Consider the following 27679-nt stretch of genomic DNA (forward strand, 5'->3'; position numbering starts at 1 on the left):
GATGGGATATACCACAAGCACCTTCCTGCCACCCTTTGAACTCTCGACCATTTTCTATGGCACCTATAATAGGATAGATAGGACCCCCAGGTGCCCCACAGATGCATGGCTTGGTCTGTAGATGGCACTGGTAGTGTGAGGAGCCATATCTTCTTCTTTGTCATCATCCGATTCCATACCACTGTGCACAGGGCCAATAACCTCATTGACCTCCGCCCTTAGTGCCAGGGAAAGGGTTCAGTGATAGTGCCATCGGTCGTGCCTTGGACGACACGGTGTCCACATGGACACTTAGTGAATGCACATCCTAAAAGGAGAGAAGGAGCTATCATGTTAGCGCCCTCTCTTGCCCTCTGACGCCTATCTGCTCTCAGATGCCAGAAAAGGCTCTCAAACTCTGGCAGAAGGAGGGCACGGCCTTTGACAGTGACAAGTTTACTGATGAGGAGGAGGTAGATGACCCAGCACACTGGGCAGGTGTGCGTGAAGTTGGTGGTCATCTGTGAAATAAACACCAATGAGCAGTTTCACCATCATGCTCACCGCCTGCTTGCCAACGTCTTACCCTTGAACATTTACCTTCATCTCAGCCGAGCACCTCAAGGGCAGAATCACCACAACTGGACCCTTCAGGAGGGGAATTTTCCAAATGGGCCCCACGTGGTGTTACTCAGGACTGAGCGTCTCCCCAGGGAAGGCCCATGTCAGGTGAGTCATCACCCGCTTACTCCCCCACCTCCCACACCTCTCCCTCTCCTTCCCCCTCACCCCCTGCCCGTGGGTGTGCACGCACGCAGAAAAAATGTCTTGCACATGGTAAATGGCCCACTTTACCAGGTATGGGTAAAGTGGATACCTTTGTCTGGGAGGATGGAGCAGGATTTGAACCATCTGTGCCGGTGTTTGACAACGAAGGAGCAGGTGTTCAGGAGGATGAGCTTCCCCCAGGCCTTGGACTATTAGCAGTATATTCAGGGCAATCTTCACGAATGAAGTAATGCAATACCTGGTGAAAGACGTAAATTTCCTCCAGGCTATGTGTGGGCGGTGGCTGGATGTGGCTGCCAGCAAAAGCACGCACATGAGGGACTGGCAGCCTGTGGAGATGGGGGAGTTGTTTGTGTGGCTAGCCCTTACCATGTTGATGGCGCATGTAAGAAAACATGTGCTCCATGACTATTGGTCGGTAGATGAACTTGTGGGCATGCCTGTCTTCGGTAAGTATATGGCTTGTGACAGGTACTTGGCCATCCTAAGGTTCCTCCATTTCAAGAGAAATTATGGGCCTGCACCAAATGACAGGTTGTGAAAAATTAGACCCATCCTAACAATGCTCAAGGAGCCATTTTCCAGGGTTTTTCGTCCATTTCAGAAAGTGGTAATTGACAAGTCGCTATGTTATTCAGGGGCAGTCTGGCACTTATTCAGTATGTGCCATCCAAACATCACCGCTTTGGCCTCAAATTCTTTGTCCTTTGCAACTGCGATGATATGTGCTTGATGTGGTAGTTTATTCGCCAACAGATGTTGATATACCTAGTGACAATCCTCACGGTTTCTCGGCATCAGTCATGAAACTGCTGATGGAAAGGTATTTTAACAGGCACCACATTCTGTATACTGATAATTATTACACTGCCCTGGTGTTGACCAAGTATTTGCTTGAACATGGTACTGGGTCCTGTGGAACTGTTAGAGCAAACAGAAAGAATTTCCCTGTACCTGTATTTCCAGCAAATACTAAGAAAGGAGCCCTTCTTACCAAGAAATGTGGCAACATATTAGCCCTTCTCTGGCATGACAAGATACGGGTTAACATGCTGTCAGCAGTACATAAGGGTGTGTTCGAGGAAACTGGAAAAACAGACTACAGGACCAGGAAACCCGTGTTGAAGCCAGATGCTGTCAACGATTATAGTGTCAACATGCGGCTGGTTGATAAATCGGACATGCAAATTGGTGAGGTTGATTACCTACGTAAGTCCTGCAGGTGGTACAAGAAGGCGTTTTTACACCTTCTTGATATCGTCGTCCTGAACAGTTTCATACTGTTCAAGGAGGTCATCAGGAAACCTCTCTCTCTCTGCGAGAGTTTGAGAGAGAGCTTGCACGTGAACTCCTTGAAGAACATTCAGCTGCACAGGTGCCAGGTGCTAGGTGGGGGACAGCGGCTACAGCAGACGGGCTAAGCTGTGCTGAGTATTTCTGGCAGCACAGGCTGGTAGAGACTGCCCGTACCACAGCAGGTCCGCAGGCATACAGGCGGTGCCTCGTCTGTAACATGACCAAATGCCGTCCCCCAGCACGAAAAGAGGCAGCCTACCAATGTGCAGAGTGCAAGGTCCCCCTGTGCCCTAAATGTTTTTGCGAGTATCACTCCAAGTGTGATTACTGAACAGGTGTGTGGGAAAGTGTAAAGAGTATACAGGTATGCACAAGTGTGTGTTTTTATAAAAAAGTGAAATGTTGGATATTATAAGTGATTTCTAGTCAGTGCTATGATATAAGTGTTTTATAATAAGTTCTACAAGTGCAGTGCAATAAGTGTTACTGTTTATTGGATATTGGTGAAATTATTATTGGAAATACCTTGAGTTAGCCTCCCTTTTACATGAAAGAAAACCAATTGTGAGCGGGCCAGAAAGAAAATTACCTCGCTGGCTATAACCACATTTTTTTCACTCAATACTCAGGAAAATAGTGCTGAATATGTGAGTATAAACATATTTGTGATGTTAAGTACATATAATGTAAGTTGTATATAACATTTGTAAGAATTTCACGATGCCCCTGATTAGTAAAAATCAGTCTGAATTATAGTGCAAGTAATTACCTCATACTCAAGCATATTGCATGAAACAGCCACAGCATTTACTTGTCAAAGTGCGATTACCCGTAATTGTGTCAAGTGCAAGTATGAGTGTTGTAGTAAAGGGAAATTATTATAACTGATGCAAGAAGTGAGTACAGAAAAAAAAAAAAAAAAAGAAAAAAAAGAGCGATTTTCTTTCCCACACACCTACAGGGCATAGTGGCACTATGAAACAGGCGGAAAACCCTTTGGGGAGCCACATGGACAAGGTGATGACTCATCCTTAGGATGGTGAGTAAGGAGAAGTCGATAAATGAATGGAACCTTACACATTCCAACCAAGGATGCCTGGGCAGTGTTACAATCACCACTCTGGTCAGTGCTGCCACTGCTAGCCAGCGAGTCCAAGGTCACAGCCAATGGCGTGTGCTCGGAACTAGCCCGCCAAACATGTAAAACCAGTCGTCTTCAACTTATCCTTACTCATCGATGGGACCACCTGGAGAATTCAGGATACCCTCACTGGAAAGAGGAACAGTTGGTGAGTCTTATGTTTTTGTTTTCTCTAGCTATTATAGTTTGGCAAATATTAGGGTTTGATGTAAGGGTATTCTTCTCAAAATCTTGGAAATTCCCCACAAGGCGGAGTGGGTGACGGCGGGAAACCCCCATTGGATAAGAGTTAAGGCGTTCCAGTCGGATTGAGCCAGTGCAGGTTTATATCCAAGGGACGGTCGAGGTTTACTGCTCACATAATGCCACTCAGGGATGATTGAGGCTGGTCACCCTCACCTTAAATGTCAGGACCAATTTGCCTAGCCCTGGGCTCCTCCATTCCTCATGGGGTAACATAGGATTGGATGATGGATGAATATAAAACTGCTGTAAAGTATTTATTCATGTCAAATTCAACTGCATCCTATTCATCATGCATTTCTTTCAAGTTGTACCAGATATAAACAAGTCATACAATACATTAATTTACTTCATACTTTATTACAGTACTTTCTTACAAGTTTATAAACTCACAGACACCATTTGATGCTCACTAATCCATTAAAATACTAGTTCAGAGTTTAAGTGAATTTAGTTATACATTAGAACAATCACCAAACCTATGGACACCCTAATACATAACCCATGTATAAAGTAAGCACAATATTTACACTAACAAACTGTTACATCGGCATAATGCATTGCAGTTAATATACAATATCATATTTCAGAGGTTATACAGCAGGTCACTAAATGTAGATAACTTTTTGATCCTCTGTCATAACTAAATAACTCAGTTTCATACAATTCAAAATTATTACATGGAATAAAAATAAAAATTTTAGAATAATGATGATGCAGATACATAGGGTGTTACACAATAAACTTTACATAAAAAAATTATAACCCACATACCAGTACCGAAATTCTGTTTATTGTGAGGATACAAGTTTGGTCAAATTTAAATCGGAAGAAGGTCCAAGTTGGGCTAAAATGGTTGTATCATACTAATAAACACATGCACTATGTTGGCATATCAGTAATTCTTCTCTCTGAATAATTCATGGCACAACATACTGTATAGTCCCCATACTCTCTTATATACACAGAATGAAGTTTGTGTATCAAATTTATCTATTTTATTTTATCACTAAAGGTGACAATTATTGTTTAGTATAAAAAGAAAACAAAAACAATAACACTAAGTACTTTATTAATCGAATAATAAGAGTACTGTATGCATATCACATCTGCAGGAGTATGAACACTGGACATTCATGCATTACTGATGAATATTAAATGATTTCTGAGCACTGTACTGCAGCATATTGTAAAGTACTTATCTTAACATTTAACTTAGTCAACATTTGGTTTAAGAAATTCTTTGTTTCTTTCTTTCATTTCTTCTAACTTTTTCTGTTTGGCTGCCTCAACAAATGTTTCCATTTCTGATAGTGATGTACCAATTTTACAACCTCTAATTTTACCTTTCTCATCACTATCCCATTTTCCAAATCTTGCACCTCTGTCTGGTGATGGTCTACCGTGAGTGTGAGGTTGGCTGTCCTCATCACTGCTCTCAATGCGCTCTAAACTGTTTGACCTCCATCTGCCTGGGGTTTTAGGTTCAGTGGCACTGCATCTACTTGGGGTTTTGGGATGAGATACATCCCATCTGCTTGGGGTTTTAGGGCGGGATGTATCCCATCTACTTGAAGTTCTCAGATGGGATGAATCCCATCTACTTGGAGTTTTGGGATGAGAGGAATCCCACCTACTTGGAGTTTTTGGACGAGATGATTCCCAGCTGCTTGGAGTCTTGGGACGAGATGAATCCCATCTACTTGGTGTTCTTGGACGTGATGATTCCGATCTACTGGGAGTTTTTGGATAGGATGACTCAAACCTATTCTGTGGTTTGGGATGAGGTGAGTGTTCATCCCAGTCTACAGTTCCAAACTTGATTTGAGCTTCTAGTCTTTGCCTAGCTGCCTCAATTACTGCCTTTCGCTCCTGATCACTAAGAGGCTCTGGCAAATCATGACTATCTACATTACTGTGTCCTCTTCTAGTATCTCTGTGATCTCTCTTCCAACTGAACTGACCACGTCCCTGGGGCCGGTAGTTAAAGTCCTTCTTTGCCATCCCTCTGACATTTGACTTGCGCCATCGATCACCATCATATGGAATGTCCTTTTCCCTACTATGTCTTGAGTGAATATGTGTTCTTGGCCCAGAGCGTGAATACTGATAATATCCAAATCTTGGAGATCTACTTCGTGAGCGATCTCTGGAGTCTCTGGATTTTGTATAACTCTTTGATGGTGACCGTGAATAGTTCTGGGAGTGTGACTTAAAGCTATCTTTCCCCCCAGATTTTGACTTGCTTCTAGATCTAGACCGTGAATGTGATCGCAAGTGTGATCGTGTGCATGACCGTGAGCGTGACCTGTGGCCACTCCGAACAGGTGACCTTATCTTTTCCTTGGCTGGTGATTTTGAATGACCTTTTGGAAGAGTTTTAATCTCAGAACTAACAGATGTGCTACTGGTTGCATCTTTACTTACTGTGGGGGAAACATCCTGCTTAATGATGGATGATGCAGGCTGATCAAATACGTCTTCTTCATCACTTTCCTGAAAAACTGGATGAACTCCTCTTACACTGGGAGCATTAGCTGCTTTTGTCTTGAGCTTAGAAGTTAGTCGAAATCCTTGCTCATAGCTCTTCATAACTTTCATCATCTCAGAAACACTATCACCTTTCTCTGCCAATCTGAAAATAATCATGGATGGGAATTATGGAAAACATTATCACTGACAATATATGACATTCCTGAGGACAGTTAGTTATACCCCAACTACAACAACAACAACAACAAAATATGCTTCTGAATTCTTAAGATCTGAATGGACTGTACTTCATAAATATGGTTAAATGGCATTACTAAATAGTGCCTCATGACTGTCTAGCTTTTTAATTCCAAAGTAAATAAAATGGTAACTACTAATTCTATACTATCCTTTTCATAGTACAGTATACAGGCCTAAGGCTAGACTATTGTAGTCAGAACATCTGATGGCAGGAGTGCAACCCTCCACTCCTAAGAGAGAGAGAGAGAGACTACTAGAATTTTAACTGTAGCATGAATGCCACAATCATTACTTACTAACAGCTCTACCAAAATAAAACAACCCAAAATGTACCTCAAAGTTCTCTATTTGTTGCAGCACTAGCAACGATAAGCAAAAGGCATTTCCGTAAGTTCGCTCCCTTCCCACTGCAGTTATTTTTCAGTCTGATGATACACTTTTCACTAATTTCCTGCTACTTCCAGACAATTTTATGCAGCTTTGGGAAGACATCCTGCAGTGAAGTGGTTAATGAAGGCTATATCTGACCCATTCCATCTGAAAAGTCTATCCTCAGTTGAACTAACTTGTCTGGAGATACCTGTGTTCTTGACTTGTACCTCGTGACTCCAATGACACATTCTAATTTTATTACTGCTACCACCTGATGATCTTCTTCAGCTTTGGAGAAACTTTTTGAAATGGAGATGTCAGACATACTCTTCATTAACATCTTCACAGCTAAAGGTCTAAGATGAATAAAATAATCTGTTCGTAGCAAAAATTAATTGCAAAAATGTCAGTGGCTTCAAGGAGTTAATCCATAAAGCAGGAATGGCAAATATTTAAGATGGATGACCAAATTAGATTCATGACAACTCTTTCCCATGGTGTCACGTTACTGTAAAGCTATTAACTCCTTCAACTTCAGGATATCCTTCTTACTTTCATTCTGGCTATCATACAGACAATTTGATATACAGTGATTCTACGGAGATCTCCTGCAGTGAAAATGTTAATGAAGGCTCATATATCTAAATCCTCTAGTTCAGAAAGTCTTTCTTATGTGAATTAAAAAAATTTATGAAGTGGGAAGAATATAATATGAGATGTCCTTACAGTGAAGGGGTTAATGATTACTGCCAATTTAATGCATAAGAATGCTAGCCTGGAACATCACCCCAGTGCAATTTTGTTGTAATGAAACTCACTGGTTAAGTACATCAACTTCTGTATCTTGTTTTTTTCACACTCATTTAACATATCCCTTCACTTTCTACTATGCCTCCTCCCACCTTCAGTCATACAAAATATACCTGTATCACCAACCTAACTACAATCATTCCCTTTACATGTTCATACTAAGCTCACTCCTTTGTAACCTATTATCAAAATTTCATCCACATCTTTCACTAAGGACTACGCATCTTAGTCTGTCCATTCTAGGTGAACCACGTGTATTCCTTAACACTCCCATTTTCATAGTCCTTCCTCTTTAGACACATGCTCTGCCAGTCTCATACCCATACATTAAAGTGGGCAGTCCTTCTGAAACCTCAATACACTGTCCACTGTTTCATATCAATGCCTTCATGGGGCTGGCCACCTCTCTTCCTTGTGCCAGTCAGTGGCATACCTGGGGGGGGGGGGGTGCTTGAAACTGCCACCCAGGCCCCCAGTTCAGGGGGGCATCCAAAAGCCTTAAAAATTTATAAGCTTTTTAATTAATAATTAAAAATATATATATTTATCATTCTGACAATCCCGGCTGAGATATTAGACAAGTTTTGAGAATTAGGGGGCTAGGTTCTTTGCGAGGCCCCCCTCCTGCAGGGGGGGCCCTGAAAAGAACCTAGTCCCCCGGGCCCCCAAATCTCTAGGTACGCCCCTGGTGCCAGTCTACTCTCCACTGCCTTTACACATTTACTACTTTAGCTGTTACTTCATCATGGTGTCAGGACTCTAAAATAACTTAATACATAATAGCTAGCAACATACATATATAGTCTAGAGGTTAGGTCAATGTCAAACCTAGGGTCCAAAAGGACCTCTCACCAGCAAAATGGCCCACGAACAGTGCCTCGTGACCATACACACACACACAGGCTTCTAGAACATTTCAACAACAGTGCAACACACGTGACACGACCCCTGCTACACCAGAATGTAGGATTCTGAGATCAGGAGGGAGACAGGCCATAGAACTGGCAGGGAGGGAGGGAGGGAGGGAGGGAGGGAGGAAGGGAGGGAGGGAGGGAGGCTCACGGGACTCTAATTTATACTTCACTCGTGTGAGAGACTTTGTTAATATTTCCAAGACAAATAAAAATAGTCCCATACTAATCTTTACCTCTCCTATCATTGCATGAAAAAAGGGAACGAAGATTATCTACTTACAAAACTACTCACATATAACAACCGCTCGTCCACGAGTCTAATATATGTATAACTGATCTACAAAACACACTACAAGAAGCTACAACGTTATTGTAAGAATGGTACTGACACTTGTTTACTGTTATCTTAAGGCATAAAAGCAAAGTATGACTGACTGAAATTTATTGGTTATGCTTACCCCTCTTTTGCTGCTGGCACTTTATCCTTGGTTTTCCTGTCTCTGCAAATGAAAGTGAATGACTGAGAATGTCATACAAACTTCAGTTAACATCACCTAATAATATATTTAATATACCATATAAAAGCAATAATGTATATCCATTAAATAGTTTGGAGTTCTATTTTATCATGTAAAACGTTATGCAAATTCTGGAAAAAAAAAAAAAAAAAAAAAAAAAAAGTGCCTAAAAAAATAAGAATCTTCATAAAACTCTGTCACTTTATCACATGTATGTTATGTGACTCTTTCCCAAGTGAATACAACATACATGAAAAAAAATAAATACATTTTACACACACACACACACACAAATATATACATACAGTAAGACCTCACTATAATGGACTAACTAGGGTCCAAACCATTCCGAAAAATGTGAAATTCTGATAAAGGTGACATCCGGACTTCCCTCTGCTAATCCAGACTTTCTCCAATATATCAGACATTAGTCCGGATAGCATGAATGGTTTTTAAACTGTTTTGACTACCATTGTGGTACTGTACTGTGCAGTGCTGGGCAGGTGTGCAAACACTTGCGCAAAGCACAATTGCGCACCGCGTGAGACCAAGCGCAATATTGTGCTTGCGCACATGAAAAGGCAGGTGCTCAAATGCAAATTTAGTTGCGCTTGTGCACCTGCCTTGCTCACCTGTCCTCTGGATTGCACACTGTGCAATCCAAGGGACAAGTGATCTTGGAAGCTTCCCGTACGTCTGGACAAGGAATGGGGGAGGCTCGGGCGAGTCGTGCGGGTTCTGCTTTGCTGGGGGGGGGGGGGCAGGAGGGACGGAAGGTAGTAGCATTTCTTAAAATGCTTCAACAGAGAAAGTGTATTTTAATATTTTTAAAATTATTATTATTAGTAAATTATAAATTAAAAATACATTATTTATTAAGAGTAGCATATGCAATTCCTTAAAAAAATCATTAAAACATATTATTTAAATCAAACATCCACAGCCAACTAATTTATTAGGCCGTGGATATTTGATCTAAATAATATATTTTAATGATTTTTGTAAGGAATTACACATGCAATTGTATATCTATATTGAATTATTAAATGTCTTGCAAAAATGCAGTTAAAAGTATAACTGGTAACATCACAGCCTTTGTTTCCCTGTTCCTTTGCTTCGCAGCCTGCTCAATCCTCTGTTTGACCTTCCACGAGTGAAAAAGTTATTATATGACAGCATTGTGATACCAACTCTAATGTATGGAAGTGAAGCTTGGTTGGAGGGACACAAGTCAAGAGTGAGAGCAGAGGAAATGAGTTATTTAAGAGGAGCATGTGGAGATACATGGAGAGACGGACATGACAAATGAGGAAGTGAAGGATCGTTGTGGTGTGGATGTGGATGTGAAAAGAAGCGTTAGGAGAAACACGATCAGGTGGTTTGGTCATATGGAGAGGATGGAGAGTGAGAGACTGATGAGGAGAGTGTATTTGAGTGAGGTGGAGGGGGGGGAGAGGGAGGGGGAGGCCAAGGATGAGATGGAGGGATGGAGTGGAGAGGTATATGAGAGAGGGGGGTGTGAGCTGGGAGCAGCGCAGTGAAATGGCAGGGGACAGGGTGACATGGAGGCGATTTGTTGCTTGTTTGTGGCCAGTGGCCACCCCTTATGGGATTAAGGCGTTTGGCAATAGATAGATAGATAGATAGAATAACTACTGTATAAATAAAAGTAAGTATGCTGATTTAATTAAATTATCTCAATATTTTACAGTAATTCCCACAAATATATGCAAATGGTTTGCACTAGCGCTTAGCGACATTGCGCAAGCTAAATATTAGATTGCGCACTTGCGCAAATTACAAATAACAGAAAATAATAATATATAAAAGTATGCTATTTTATGTAAATATCTCAATATTTTACAGTAATTCCCACAAATATATGCAAATAGTTTGCGCTTGCGCTTTGCGACTTTACGCAAGCTAAATATTTGTCAGATTGCATACTTGCGCTTGCACAAAGTAGTGAACTGTGGATTGCGCAAGATCCTTCTTCGTTTGTGCTGCCCACCACTGGTACTGTGTTATAACTTCAGTACATTAATCAAATGGCATACTATATATAACAATACTGTACTGCACACTGATAAAAATGTCTTTTATTTACCTTATTGTGGTGAACATAGCTGAAGTGGTCAGGCAGTCCAGGCTGCTTCTGGCTTTATCGGACTTTTTCCGATATATAGGAATTTAGTCCAGTAGTTCCTTGATAAAAGCGAATTCCGGTCCGCTGAAGTCCATTATATCGAGGTTTTACTGTATTTATATACAGTAATCCCTATACTATCCAGATGCCCACTTTCTGGACATTGTGGGCCTGGACCTTTGGAACTCAAAAATGGCCAAAAAAAATAAAAAGTCCCCCCAAAATCCAATTTTCCCCCACCCATAATTTGAAATTGCCGCACGGCACCGAACAGCTGTTTACACCACGACCCCTTAACCCCTTCCATCCTCCCCCCTCCCCCCTCCCCTATCAGGGTTGCCATTTGGTATTTTTCATTACCAAATGTGGGCCAAATTGGTAATGAAGAATTCGTTTGGTAATGAATCAGAATAATGCATTGCCAAACAAATTTTTCACATGTATGAGGATACACAGGATGGAGATGGTCGATTGTCTGCTGTCTCTGATTAATCTGCTAGCCTAGATAGCGTGAAAATAATCAACATACTGTTAATTATAAGGAGAGTGATTACATATATTTACACTTGTATATATAATTAGTAAAGAATAAATGCTAGCTTTACGAATTAGGTAGTGAAAAGTTAAATTTGGCAATGAAAATTGAGGAGTTTGGTAAAGCGGCCGTTGCGATCTGGCAACTCTGTTTCCCCGTCACCACCAACAGTTACTGCCTAGCTTCGATCGTGAGTAGATGCTTATCGCAATGGAAGCCACACGTGCTCGTTTTTTGTGAATAAACAGTGAATAAACTGCAATACCTCACCACTAGACCACATGGGAATATACAGTGTTGTGCAGTGTTAAGAAATTAGAATTCAGAGTGCAAAGGATTAACTATAGAGTGCATATTGGCGGTTGAAACTGGCGTGGTGCAGTTAGCAATGTGCAGTGTTAAACAATTATAACTTACAGTGCAAAGAATTACTGTAAGTACAGCACAACACTAGATTACTGTATGTGCTTCAAGAGCATTTTCACCACTGCCAAAGCCTTTAGAGAAGGCAGCCACAAACGTGCTGTGAGTACCCTGGCTGTGGTACAGTCACTTCTAATTCCTCATTCTTTGGTTCCTTTTCATTTATTTCATGCTTTATGTCCATTATTGGTGTGAATAGGGTTTTAAATAGGTTTAAATAGGTGCTATACATGTCCGGTAGGGAGTTATTTCAGTGGCTTTCAAAGTTAGGCTGGGTTAGGGTCCTTAAGTACCAGTCCAGGAGCCAGGGGCCCACTTTCCGGACAGGACCACTTTCTGGACATGTCTTTGGCTCTATTACATTGAATAGTGGAGGGATTACTGTATATACTATATACAGTAGTCCCTCATCTATCCGGACACTCAGCATCCGGATGTGTTCATTACCTGGATGCTGGGCCGTGGCTCAATTAAACCATTATCTGAATTTACTTGCTATTATCAGGACATAGAAGTCCCCAAGAACACCGACCGGCCAGCCGACATGTTCAAACATTCTGTATTGTGGCCGTTGGGCTTGAGCCGTGAGCGTGAAATAGTCTGTAACCACAACAAGAGCTACAACATCCGTCCGGCCCTGTACTGAATGGTCACAGTTGCACACTCATCCTACCACTCCCAACAAACCTCCAGCACCCGAGTAATACAACTGTAACCCGCAAGTGGTGTCAAAACGTCCGTGTGCATTCCCCACCGAATGTCTAATATTACACGGTCAACGAGGCTAAGTCTTTCCCAATTGCCATCTCCATCAAACACATACCACAAGCCACGAGTACATGTTCAGCGACAGCAGCCGTCTGCCTCTTCACCAAAGGTCGAAAGTCCCCAGGTCATGCTGAGTTGTGTTTCCGCATGGCCACTTGGCATCTAACGGACCGCAAGCCACGAGTAAATTTACAGCAAAAGCGCCTATCCGCCTGTTTACAGAAGGAGAATCCTGCCCACAGCCTTGCTTGTTGCCCCCTCCCGTCCCTCCTCCATGCCCTGCCAGCTTCTCCCTCAGTCCCCACCCTCCTCTGTGGCGATGACACTGACTCATAAGTTTTCTTTTGTGTGTGTGCGTGTGATTTATTCAACTACTATCGGTCGTATCGAAATTCCGCAAAGTCCACAAGAACGCTCAAGAAATTCTGCATCTGGACATATGCTTAGCTCTTAGAAGGTCCCTTGCATCTCCTCCTCACTCCACAAACCACCTCACACCCTGCGCCTATCTCTTCCGTGAATATCTTACATACGTCTTCCACCCCTTCCATCTGCTCTAACTCATACCTGTCCAATCTTTCTTCCACTATGCTCCTATACTCTGCCATTTTCTCACTATCTTGCAACTTCTCCACTCTTCTCACAGGAGCTGTTTCCTCCTGTCTTACCCTTCGTCTCTTCAACCATTTTTTTACAGCTTTACCTTGGCCATCACTAAGTGATGGTCTGAGACTCCATTCCCCCACCCTCTCCACACTCTTGCATCCAACACTTGTCTTCTCATTCGCTCATCCACACACACATAGTCTATCATTGCCTTTCGTTTAACAAGTTCACCATCCATCGTCCTCATTACTCTCCATGTATACCTGTGGATCATCTTATGCCAAAAGTAGGTGTTAGCTACTGCCAACCCCTTACCAGCACAGATGTCCACCAAAGCACTACCATTCCCATCTACCTCAGCTGGCACACCCCACTGACCAACCACTCCATCCACTCGTACATTCCCAACTTTGCTATTTATGTCTCCAATCAAAAGCATTCTCTCGTTCCTCTCAAATTTGTCCATACATGCTTCTACACTCGCCCAAAACTCATCTTTCACTCTTGCCACTTGGTCCTCTGTCGGTGCATACGCACATACAATTGCCCACGCTTGTATACCTACTTTCATCCTCACCCATACAATCCTTGCACCCACTGTTCCATATTCTCTTATATTCTCCTTCCAATTCTTGCATATCATCAGACATACTCCCTCTCTTGCCCTCTCATTCTCATTAACTCCTGCACATTTACCTAAACCATATTCCCACTCTCTCACCCTTTCATCTTTCCATTTAGTTTCAGTCAGTCCACATACAGTAATCCCTCCACTATCCGATGTAATAGAGCCAATGGCATGTCCGGAAAGTGGTCCTGTCCAGATAGTGGGCACCAGCCTCCTGGACTTGTACTTATGACCCTAACTCAGAAAAACACCTATACAACTCCCTCTGGACATGCATAGCACCTATTTAAGACCCAAATCACACTAATAAGGGACATAAAAGACTGAAATAAATGCAAAAGAACCTTAAAATGAGGTTTTTGAGGTAGGTTTATACAATATTAAACATTCTGGGTACTTACAAGTCCCTGGCTCCTGGACTGGTAGTTATGGACCTAACCTAGCCTAACTCAGAAAAACACCTCCTTACTGCACATGCATAGCACCTAAGACACTACATATTCACACCAATAAGGGACATAAAAGAGTGAAATGAGGTGTTTGAGGTAAGTATAGTATGGAAAATACAGTACAGTACAGTATGAAACATTCTGCATACTTACAGCAAGTCCATGGCCATCTCGATGAATAACTGCCTCCTCTCAGACTCTGACAGTAAGAAGGATTTCCTGAACCACTTGCAGTACACTGTTCATGAAGTCTTGCACTTGACTTAGTCATTCGCACTCAAAAGTACATTCCCTTCACACTGTGCACTCTTGTCTCTTATGCTCCATTGTAACTTAATAATGTTGCACTCTGCACTTCAAGTCTTTCCTCTCATAAAACCAATTTCAAAACAAATCACAAGTTTATTTACGTTAAATTTAGTCCAAAAATTTTGTCTTTTCACTCAAATTTCTAATTTCTTAACAATACTGTATGCACTGTTTTTCTTTCACTGCACAACACTAAATTCCCATGTGGTCTAGTGGAGAAGTTCTTGCTGTTTAATCGCTGTCAGAGTCTGAGAGTATTGCTGGCAGGTGACCTAGGGGTGCGTTGCTGGGTCGTGGTGATGGCGTACCCACTGCAGACGACTCGGAAGATAGACGCAAACTCACGTCGAGCGGTGACTCCACCGTGGCTGATGTGCTGGGCTGTGGCTCAGAGCATGAGGGCCTGTCTTGGGGAGGCAACAGAGTGGAACCAGGGCTGGGCACAGCAGGGGTCACAGGCCTGAAAAAGCTGTCAATTGTTGATTGACGCAAGGAACGACAATTCTGACGATTTATGATGCGCTGCATGAAAGCATGCACTTCCTCCACAAGTCCCAAGGGCCCCATTTCCCTGTCGCAGTCCAGGTGTTCCAGGTAGTCCAGAACGAACTCTAGGTGTTCCCGTAGTGTGCTCAGCTTGGGGATGGCTGGAGTTGTGTCGTGCTGAGAGGAGTCCGCATCATCATCGCCGTCCTCGTCGGAATCTTGAAGCTGGGTACTGACACCTGCAACTGAAGATGCGATATCAATATCAGACAGGGTCTGATACCCAGGATCGCCCTCGTCGTCATCCAACCACTCACACACTTCATCCATATCAACATTGTTGCCGTGTGCATGTAGATGTGCATGGAAGTCATCCACGTCGAAACCTAGGAAATCGTACTCCACATCCGTTCCGAGAAGCAGACGAGACCAATCATTTTCTAGAGTCTTGACAGGGATTTCCTTCCATGCACTGGCCCAGTTGTAAATGGAAGACTTGATGTTGTAGCAGCGAAGGTTTTCGAAAGTCCGCTGGCCTCGTGTGTCCCGTCCCTCCCTGTGCTCAACCTCGTCCTCGAGAACAACCATCACCTCGTCCAGGAACTTCCGTCGGTATAGGCGCTTCGTTGCCACAATCACTCCTTAGTCCATTGGTTGGATGAAAGCAGTAGTATTAGGTGGCAGAAACATGCACTTAATGCGGCCATTCTCAGTCACCAAGTCCTTGTCGCACAGGTGGGCAGGTGCATTGTCGAGGAGAAGGAGGGCCTTTACCTGGTCGCGTGGGATTCCCAGTTTCTCCGTCTGGTAATGTATGACCTTGACGAAATGGCGGTGGAACCAGTCTTTGAAGATGTGGGCTGTGAACCATGCCTTCAAGGAATGGTACCAGACTACAGGAAGGACATCCATCACCCCAGGAAGACACCGAGGCTGCTTTGCACGACCAACAATATCAGGCTTAAGCCGGTGCATGTCGTTAGCATTAGCACAACACAAAGCAGAAAGCTGTTGCTTGGAGAGCTTGCGGCCAGGTACACGCTTCTCCGTCTCCTCGGCTAGAGTGTTCATAGGCAAAGAGCAATAGAATAAACCAGTTTCGTCAGCATTGTAGACTTCACCGAGAGTGAGGCCCTCCCTGTCAATCAAGCCCTTCCCCTTGTGCCGAAACTCCTCTACTCCATCCTCGTTAGTGTCCAAAGCTTTGCCATGAGACTTACGGTTGGTAAGGCCATGCCGTAACTTAAACGCAAAGAGCCAACCCGCGGATGCCTTGAAGTCTAGGGCGTCGTGAAGCCTTGCGAACTTCTCAGCAGCAGCCTTCAGCTCCGTACCACGTACCATCACACCAGCAGCATGTCGCTGTCGATACCAAATCAACGTGGGACGGTCGACTTCAGTAAACTTGGGAGTAAACATCATCTTCCTCTCCACGTTGCGTTTGCTTTTCGACGAGAAGTCAGCCGTGTACTGCATGAATTTGTCTCGGGATCTCTTAATATCAAACAAAGTAGATCGGGCCAGGTTGAACTCATGGAGGATGCGTGACGAAGACCATCCCTCATCTACTTTCTCCAACATCTCCCGCTTCTTCTCCAGAGTCAATACCACTCTCTTCCTCTTCTCAGGCGGCGGGGCCATCATCACACACACGAAGGAGAGGCACCAGAGCAGCAGGAGTGCCTGCAGCAGGTAAGGCACCACCACAAAAGCTAGCATGTGGGCAGCCATGATGACGAGTGTTCACTCACGACAAGAGACAAGCGGTAAGTGTGGAGGATGCAGGGGTGCTCTAGCGGATGTCGGAGGAATGATGCACCACAACAAAGCTGTCCCGCGCCGCGCGCGCCAAGTTCAAATTACAGGCAGGATTTTTTTTTTTTTTTTGGACCATTTTGAGAATATTGGATCCCAAGATGATTATGTCCGGTAAGTGGGGATGTCCGGAAAGTAGAGGGATTACTGTATATCCACTCTTGCATCCTCAAGCACCTGAACAATCTCTCTCTCTTTCACTTCATCATTCACTCCTCTCACATTCCATGTCCCCACCCTCAGAATGTCCTTTGTCCGTTCCTTAGTCATCAACATATGGTCCGTCCTGGTCCGAGGCGCTTTATTTGCTTGTTTAATTAGTTCTTTTCACGGGGTGGGGCACTAACCCACCACCAACCTTTTTAGTCGCCTCATACAACAAGCAGGGATACTGAGGGAGTATTCTTGAAACCCCCCTACCCCCAGGGGGTATATATATACACACAGTATTCCCTCTAATATCCGAACACCCAATATCTGAACATCCCCACTAACCGGACATAATCGTCTCGGGATCCAATATTCCCAAAATGGGCCAAAAACTCCAAAAAATTCGAAAAAAATCTGACTTTTTTCCCTCCCGTAATTTGAAATTGCCGCGTGGCACCAAACAGCTGTTATACCATGGTCCCTTCACCCCTTCCTTCCTCCCCCTCCCCCCTCCCCCCTCCCCTGTCAGGGTTGCCATTTGGTATTTTTCATTACCAAGTGTGGGCCAATTTGGTAATGAAAAATTCGTTTGGTAATGAATCAGAATAATGCATTACCAAATGGATTTTTCACATGTATGAGGATACACAGGATGGAGATGGTGGATTGTTTGCTCTCTCTGATTAATCTGCTACCCTACATAGCGTGAAAATAATCAACATGGTGTTAATTATACGAAGAGTGATTACATGTATTTCCACTTGTATATATAATTAGTGAAGAATATATGCTAGCTTTACAAATTTGGTAATGAACAGTTAAATTTGGTACTGAAAGTTGAGGAGATTGGTAATGTGGCCGTCACGATCTGGCAACTCTGTTACCCCGCCATCATCAACAGTCACAGCCAAACTCCGATCGAGAGCAGATTCTTATAGCAGTGCAAGCCACAGGTGCTTGTTTTTTGTGAATAAACAGTGAATAAACTGCAATACCTTGCCACTAGAACACACGGGAATTTACAGTGTTGTGCAGTGTTAAGAAATTAGAATTTAGAGTGCAGAGGATTAACTGTGGACTGCAAACTGGCGGTTCAAACCAGTCCAGGGGCCAGGGACTTGTAAGTACCCAGAATGTTTAATATTGTATAAACTCACCTCTAAAACCTCATTTTATGGTTCTTTTGCATTTATTTCAGTCTTTTATGTCCCTTATTGGTGTGATTTGGGTCTTAAATAGGTGCAATGCATGTCCAAAGGGAGTTGTATAGGTGTTTTTCTGAGTTACGGTCCATAAGTACAAGTCCAGGAGGCTGGGGCCCAATATCTGGACAGGATCACTATCCAGATGTGCCTTTGGCTCTATTATATCGGATATTGGAGGGATTACTGTATATATACCAAATTTTGGCGCCTGGTGGTTTAGTGGGTAATTATTGCGCTCCAATCGGATTGAGCCGGTGAAGGTTTATTTCCAAGGGGTGGTTGGGGCTGATTGCTCATGTAATGCCACTCAGGGATGAGTGAGGCTGGTCACTCTCATCTTAAATGTTGGGACCAACTGCCTAGCCCCGGGCTCCTACGCTCCGGATGGGGCAATGTAGGATTGGATGATGGATGGATGGACGGATATATATATATCCATCCATCCATCCATATATAATATAAATATATGACAGTCAAATCTATAGTAGTACTATACATCAATAATTACAAGATTTAGCCTTACCCTTCTTTCGTAGGCGGCACTTTGTCCTTGTTTTTCTTGTCACTGTAAACAGAATTAACACTGATTAAGATACAGCAAGTAATTCCAGAGTAAATATATCATAATGTATGAACAAAAATGGAGAATGTAACATGTACCGTCATTAATGCACAGTTCCTTTACCTCATACACAGACTGACTGCTTTACATACACTCCACACTAGATCTTCAAGATATGAAAGATATAGTACTCTAGCTTTGTCCAACAGTTGATAATTTTCTCATAACAGGAGTGTACAGATGAAACAACCTCCATATAATTATAATGCAGAGTACAAAATACATTACACATTCACACATACATACATAATAATATACTGAATACAGGTATCCCTTATTACACAGAGAGGAAATGCAGCTGAACAACTGATCACACGGTTAACTGGTAGGATTGTTGTCAGCTGTGTAAAATTATCTGGTGTTAGCTTGAATATTATCCAGGACTCAAATGAATCTAGTGCCTTCATCCCTCTGACTACCAGGATTTCTCTCGGTTTTACTAAATCATTCATATCTGTGACAGGAGGAGCAGCCAATGACCTTTGCTCTTTATCAGTGGCACAGAGGTGATGCAGGGAGCACCTGGCAATTTGAAAAATTTGGTTTCCATGCACACTGTTGGTAATAGGGGGAGGGCCGAAACAGTATTACTACAATTTGGCCAGATTTTTTGCTTGTTGTATAATGAAGTATGTCAGGTAATGCAGTGTCAGGTAAATGGGGGATTACTAAAAAAAACATTTAACAAGTGGGGGCACTTACCATCTAATCACTTAATGTAGGGTGACAATACATAAGTTGACATGCCAAATGGATTTCTTTAATCCAGGAAACCATTTACAGTACTATGGAAACCATTTACTGTACAATGTACAGGGGTAACCATTTAACCAACATATGGATGCTTGTCAAGTGGATTAAGGTATTTCAAATGGGTGTAAATCAAAGGGGCAGCTGGAATCTTGTTCTTCCATAATGTCACAGAGGAGCAACTTGTCAGTCTCACTATTAATATCTGCATTAAGTAATTAATTCCCACACAGCTAGGCTCCTGATGGAGCGATAAAGAAACAAATGATGAACAGACAGTATGGAATTCAGACCTCCTCATGCCAGTAATTTTCAATATTATTTTCAAAAACTTATGAAACTAAAATAATCTGGAAAGATTAACGCATCATGGACTGACAATTATAATGAAAGAAAAATCTGATATGCAAGGTATGTCCAAAAAGAAACCAACAAGATTGCGATGGGAGAGCTGTGTAGTAGTAGCTTTGAGCTTTAGTCTGACACTAGCTGCATCACGCCATGTCACTTAGTTATTGAGGTACACACATTTGAGTGAATGTGTGTTTAGTGCACTTGGCAAATTTTCTTCTATCTCTTTTACTGTTTGAAACTGGCAACCTTTCCGGGTGGATTTCAACTGCACGGGGTGGGGTGGGGGTCCGCATTCAGGTTTTTTTGCCCATGTCTCAGGCCTCTTCCTTCCCACTGCCTCCTTCAAACACTTCAGGATGTCCAAGAAAAACTCTTCATTGACTGTTTCACCACGTGGAACAAACTCACGATGACCAACGCCCTTCCAATAAAAAAAAGACAATAAACAACACCTTCACATTTGAGTGACTGATGTGCTTTTTTTGATCCTGGTGATGATGTTCCAACCCACTGCAATGATTGCCTTTTTGTTTCGACATCAATGTACATCCATGTTTCATTACCTGGTATGATTCTGTTCAGAAAGTTTTCATTAGCATTCGAACAATCAAACAGCTCCTGACTGAGTGACAGGGTTCTTTTTTTGCTCATCTATCAGCAGAAGTGGCTCAAATTTTGCAGCAACATGATGCATCTTCAGCTTTTTGGTTAAAACTGTGTGGCACAAACTTTTACAAATGCCTGCTTCTTCGGAAACTTCACGGACAGCCAGGCAACAAGTTCCACAGATCACAGCACACACTTTCTCTGTGATGATCGTCTCTTGACGAAGAAGGCCATCCAGATCTGGGATCGTCTTTGGTGGATGCTCTTCCAGATTTGAACTGTTGTAACTCATTGTGACATTGCATACGGCTCAAACAATCCTCCCCATAAGCCTGCTGCAACAGCTGAAAAGTTTCCATAAAAGTTTTTCCTAGTGTGAAACAGAATTTCACACAAACACATTACTCTTCAAGATCCTTCACTGTTCAACTTCCAACAAATCACCACAAGCACAGTGATCCACGTTCACTCAAGCATATGTACCTCGATAACTGAGTGATATGGCATGATGAGGCTAGCATTAGACAAAAGCTCAAAGTCACTGCTGCACAGCGCTCCTGTTGTGATCATGCTAAGCCAGCTAGTTGGTGCACTGTTTAAAAAGTTTGGTTTCTTTGTGGACAGACCTCATACAGAGCGATCACATTACAAGAGTGTGCTGTAATGTTTGCCTTCAGTGATGCAGCTATGTTATACCACATGATCATCCACCATCAGGTGACCAAGGCCAATGCATGCAAGCATGTTGGATACTTTATGAATGAATGAATGAAAACGACTATGGAGGATCTGATGAGGAAACAGAATCACCTTCCAACTGCCATATTTTCTGAGAGGGTCAAGGAAATCTCTGATGCTCCTGACCCTGCTGTTGCTTCTTCCTCCCTAGTGGAGTTAATCTACCCTAACTGTAGCAGATGGACCCACCTCAAGTGCAAATTGTACCTCTTCGCCTCTACTTGCATTCACCTTGAGTGACAACAAGAATGAGCCTGAGGCCATGTATGCTCATCATAACATAGTTATGTTTCATTATTCATCTATCATCAATAATTGCATGGCTATCATCATCTATGTAACAGCAGTCATCATCATTGCTGCTGCAGTCATCTGCCTGGTGGATCCTCCTATTGCACAACAGCCCTGGAGGCAAACTTGAGTATTGGACCTCCGTACATTTTGCTTTATTCTTGTGTATTGCACATGTAATACACTTACTGTAATGTATTCTACCTACACTTGACCTAAGTAGACTAATATGTTGCTAATCCATTTCAAAATACATTCAAAATGAGTAGATTCTGGCATTCACTGGTGCTGTACAGCACTGCAATGTCTTAGATAATCCTAAAACTACACCCACTCCAAAAATGATTGCAATACTCCATTTTTTGTAACAATTATTTTATGGTGGGAAAAAAAAAAAAACATTTTAAGTTATTGCTAACCACTTAGTTAATATCTGATTGTTCAGACTTTACTGTGTATGACCATTCGGCATGGAATCAAACAAACTCTGAAAGTATTCTATGCTTTAGTCTTGCATCCACATCTGCTTCATGGCTTTTGTTAGGTGCAGCACAGATGAGGTATCCTCCAAATTAAGTTTCTGTTCTTGTATGAACAAGCATTTTCAGCTGGAATCAGATCCAGGTTGTTTTCCAGCCATTACATATCATAAATATTGTACAGCCATTTCATATAATAAATATTGTTATCAGCTGAACATCTGAGCACTTTTTTGGACCAATGATACAGTGCACCATCCTGCATTAAGATGTTACAACCATGAATGTCATAAACCACATGCAAATAATGTTCTAACACCTGCAAATATCAGTCACTGTTCTTTTAAACATTCTGTGGGAGGAAATACAAACTACTTCTCCCCATTATACCACTAAAAGAAGCCCACAAATCATAAAATAATTTGGATGTTTCACAGTTTTCCTGGTGTACTCATGATCATACCTGCCGAGTGAGTGGACGCCTCACCCAGCACCACGCAATTTTAGCACACTAGAATGAGCTCTCATCGCACCACATGACGTGCCCACTGCTCTGCTGTCCAAGGGCAATATTGTTTCATTTATAAAGGCTCCAACATGCTTGCATATATAGGCCTTGGTCACCTAATGGCAGCTCTCCATGCTGCTCGATATCTGGCAGCCTCCCTACTCAGACCCTTATCCCTGAGGTCACAGTCAATGATCTCATCCCAGGTCTTTTTTTTGGTCTGCCTCTCTTAGCCCTACCCCAAGTGTTAACATTTCTCACATTCTGAACACAACTGTCACCCTCCATTCTCTCCACATGTCCATACCATCTCAATCTATCTCTCCTCATCACAACACCAATACACTCCAGTCCCACCTTTCCTCTTACCTCTTCTATCATAAACCTAGCCCCCCCAGGCATCACATTCGAGGATACACTACACATCCACCTAACCACTGTCATTTCTGTTCATTTGTTCCTGTGAAAGTTCTCCTCCTGTACTGCCCAGGTCTCACTACCATACAGCACTACACTTCAAACACATGCCACATACAAAGATCCCTTAGCACAGAGAGAGATCCCTTAGCATGGAGGGAAAGCCATCTCAATATCAGGAGAGGCAACAGCTCTCTGAGCTTCCTCCAACCACTCCTCACTCTAGCCACAGAGCTAGCTCCAGTCCTACCTCCAGCACACAACATGTCTTCCAAGTAACAAAACTCTTCAACACGCTCAAGAGACTACTTGACACACATTGCACACATGAAATCAGTACAATATTATCTTGCAGTCTACATCTAATATCGCTACTTTTCTTATGCACCCACTTATCACAAACACTGCACAAGATGGAACTACTTCCTATGCCCTAGTGGCAAATAGCATATTGCCACTCTTCTTTGACAGTGCCACAATCAACTCTAGATACCATCACTCTTGTTTACTCTCAAGCCCTTGTGGCCCATACAATCTCTTCACTTCCTAAATCTTTCCTCCGTCTCCCTTTCAATCTCTGCAATCAACACCAAATCATTGGCATACAAAATCTCCCACTGGAGTCCATTCCTGAAGTCATGTTAGAGGGCTTCAAGCACCATGATAATAAGGCTCAAGACTGACCTCTGATGCACACCAGCATTTATGGAAAATTCATCACCCAAATCTCAATTCATTCTTACCTGGGTGCGAGCACCCACGTACATAGCCATAACCGGGGGAGGCGGTGGCTCAATAGGAAGAGAGGTGGCCTGCAGTCCTACCGGACCCAGGTTCAAATCCTGGCTGGGGCAGGGAACAGTTTAAAGATTTGAATTTCATTAAATCGGGCTTTACTCATCTACAAGACCCGCCAACATGTAAAAATACCCACCACTAATACCAATACACCAATCCTGTATGAGACAACCCTAGCATGTATTCAATATGGACGGTGGGTGTTAGCACCAAAGTGCTGACATGTAAAGGTGTATGGTATGTAGGAAGACTACTGGACCTTGGGAGCAGGCTGTGAAGCCTATGCCCCCCCCCCCACACACACACACACACAAACTCTAACCAGCCACTCCTCGATCCCAAGATTTCTCATTGCCCACTTCATTACCTCCCTGGGGACTTTATCGAAGGCCTTTTGTAAATCAATAAAAACAAAGCACAGATTCCTTTTCTTTCCTATATATTCTTCCTGAAGCTGTCAAACACTTAATAGGACATCAGTGGTCCCTTTGCCTGGCATAAACCCAAACTGTATCTCATCAATATTCACTCTTTCTCAAATCATACCTTCTTGAATTCTCTCCATTACCTTTATTACCTGATCCAAAAGTTTTATGCCTCTCTATTTCCTCTTACCAATGGATCACTTTTCCCCCTTATACACATTTACAATCACACTCTTCAGCCAATCATTTGGGACAACACACTCATATATAATCATATCAAATCAGTAACCTACCCTGCTCCTATAGCTTCTGAGGCCTTCAGCATTTCAGTAGCCAACTCAGTCACACCTGCCAACTTCCCCACCAGCATCCTGCCTGTTACCCTGCCCACAGTAGCAGCATCAAAGGCCAAAGGCCAAACACTGGATCTGCTGACTCCAAATGTTCCCTGTTCCAGTCAAACTCCTCATTCAGCAACCAGTTATCATGCTCTCTCCAGGCATCTTTCGTATCCTCACTGTTTACCACTAACTTTCCTTCATCATTCATCTATGATATCCCTGTTTTCCCCCTTTCATTTGATTTGCATCTTAAAAATATTTTTCCTTTGAAGATCATCTACATTATCCAGTACAAGTCTCCGAGACTCAGATTTTGCCCTTTATACCGCTTTCCTAGCCCAACGCTTAGCAGAAGTATTCTTCTTTGTTACCAACCCTTTCCCATTCCCGGAAAAGCCTTCCTTTCTCCTTAACTGCAGCTTCTACACCCTCATCCCCCCACCATGTTACTTTATGTCTTCAGGGGCTCCTTGTCCATCCACACACTGAATTAGTAACTCTCAGGAGCTTGTTCTTAAGAACTCTGTTTTATTCATTAACACCCCTGTCAACAGCTCCCTGTTAAGCCACCACTCTATTTATCTCGATATAGGAGGCATCCCTTACTGCTTGGCTTTTCAACTTCCATATTTTCCTCCTAGGTGCATAGGTCCTCCTTTTTATCACCCGCTCCTTAAGCAGAATGTCACACATCAATAATTTGTGTTGCTGCACACACTTAATGCTCCCTACAACTTTAACATCCCTCACCAACCTCCTATCAGCCCTCCTGACCAGGAAATAGTCTATCTGGCTACTGTTTCCCCCAGACTCTTATGTAATCAACCTACTCTTACTTTTCTTAACATGTGTTGCACACAATCATGTTCATTACCTCCCCAAACTCAAGTATCCTTCTCTTCCTCATTATTTGTACCATATGCACATTCCCCATGCACCCCTTCATATTTCTGAGCTGCTTCGTCTACATGACTACTTAAGTCCTTGTCCTAAATTACAATCTCATCATCCCCCATACAACTTACCAGATGTATTAAGTCATCTCAGAATCAATCTTTTTCCACATCATCCAAGCCAGCCTGTGGAGCATACGCCAATAAAAATGAATATGTGAGCCTACAGAAGAAAATTTTAACTATTATAATCCTTTCATTCACTCTCATTACATTCATAACATATTCCACCAATTCCTTAACCAGCACACCCATACCACCATATCCATCTGCCCTTCCCTGTCAAAATACCTTATACTGACAATCCCTCCCGGCAATCATTCTCACTGAGCCTCCTCTACATCTAATATCCTGTACACAACCAACATCCACCCACCTCCAACTTGTTGCCTTAACCACTTCCCATGCTCTACTCTTCAAACTACCCACATTCCAAGAGGCTACTCTGAAAACAACTAACTAAAAAAACAAACAATAAGCCTCGGACAAGGACTGACCAAACGATGACGACCCAGGACCGGACAAAGGACATGGTTATCGGAACGTGGAATGTAAGGGGAGCGAATGATGAGATGAAAGAAAAAGAGATTGTCCAGGTGCTTGAGGATGCGAAAGTGGATGTATGTGGAATAACTGAAACAAAATGGAGAGGAGAAAGTGTGAGAGAATGGGAGTATGGATGGGGTATATGTGCAGGAGTAGGTGAGAATAAGAGGGCAAAGGAAGGAGTATGTATAGTTGTGAGTAAAAGATGGAAGAAGAGCATAAGACAGTATGGATCAGTTGGGTCAAGGATTGTGTGGGTAAAGTTGAAAGTTGGAATACAAATGTGGGCGATTGTGTGTGTGTATGCACCAACGCAAGATCGTGCTAGAAGAGTGAGAGAAGAGTTCTGAACAAATGTAGAAGTGTGCATGGAAAAGTTTGGATGGAATGAGAGAGTGTTTTTGATCGGTGATATGAATGGTAAAGTTGGGAATGTGAAGGTGGATGGAATAGTTGGTGAGTAGGGTGTGCCTGCTGAGATATATGAGAATGGGATTGCGTTAGTGGACATTTGTGCTGGGAGGGGGTTGGTGATAGCCAATACCCTCTTCAGGCATAAAATGATCCACAGGTATACATGGCAAGTGATGAGAAGGGTGGGTGGTGAACTGAATGAAAGGAAGGCAATGATTGATTATGTGTGTGTGGATGAAAGGATGCGAAGATGTGTAATGGATGTAAGAGCTTATAGAGGTTGGGGGAGTGGACTTTCTGACCACTACTTGGTGGTGACCAGAATTAGGATTCAAGTAAGATGGAGGAATAGAAGAAGGGAAAGACGAGAGGAAGGAGTAGTTGCAAGGAGAGTGGAAAGGTTACAAGAGGATGAGAAAAAGGCAGAGTATAAGAGAGAAGTGGAGGAACGATTGGGCAAATATGAATTGGAGCAGATGGGAGACGTGGAAGGTGTGTATAGGATATTTACAGAAGAAATATGCGCAGCATGTGATGTAGTGTGTGGAAGGAAGAGAAGACGGAGGGGGGTGCAAGGAACAGCGTGGTGGACTGAAGAGGTGAGACAGGCTGTGGCACAAAAGAAGAAAGCATACAATGAATGGATGAGAAATAGGGGCATGGAAGAAGTTGAGAGGCGGAAGAGAGAGTTATATGCAGAAAGAAAGAGAGAGGTGAAAAGATTAGTAAGAGAGAGTAAGAAGAGAGTGGATGAGGAATTTGGAGGGAATTTGAGTGTAAAGTGGAGGGACTGTAAGAAAATGTTCTGGAAAGAGGTGAAAAGAGTAAGACAGGGTGGAAGTGAAGTTAGCAGGGGAGTGAAAGATAAAAATGGTAGATTACTAGTGGAGAAGGGAGAAAAAGGGAGCAGATGGAGAGAACACTTTAAGGAATTGTTGAACATAGAGGATGGAAGTAATGCGAGTATAAGTGGCTGGGGAATGGCTGGGAGAAGGAGGGAGGTGAGAAGATAGGAAGAAATCAGTAGGAAAGAAGTTGTGGAACCAATGAAGAAAGTTAAATCGGGGAAAGCCACAGGAATTGATGGAGTGTGTGGTGAAATGCTGAAGCATGGGGGAGAGA

At 42.8% G+C, this 27679-nt stretch overlaps 1 protein-coding gene across 1 annotated transcript in view; it reads right to left on the reverse strand.

Annotated features, from left to right (window-relative positions):
* Window positions 1-4516: 4516 nt before the first annotated feature.
* The window catches only part of LOC145392973 (uncharacterized), a 327964-nt gene continuing 304801 nt past the window's right edge, over window positions 4517-27679 (reverse strand). The window contains exons 17-19 of the mRNA XM_080267267.1: window positions 18839-18880; window positions 8736-8777; window positions 4517-6083 (exon numbers count right to left, since the gene is read on the reverse strand). Coding sequence (XP_080123393.1) covers window positions 4664-6083; window positions 8736-8777; window positions 18839-18880 — 1504 coding nt within the window. The 3' untranslated portion in view covers window positions 4517-4663. The remainder of the gene's footprint in view (window positions 6084-8735; window positions 8778-18838; window positions 18881-27679) is intronic.

Source organism: Coenobita brevimanus, chromosome 23 (genome assembly GCF_032717465.1).
Source record: "Coenobita brevimanus isolate Jiangsu-jjx chromosome 23, ASM3271746v2, whole genome shotgun sequence".
NCBI lineage: Eukaryota > Metazoa > Arthropoda > Malacostraca > Decapoda > Coenobitidae > Coenobita > Coenobita brevimanus.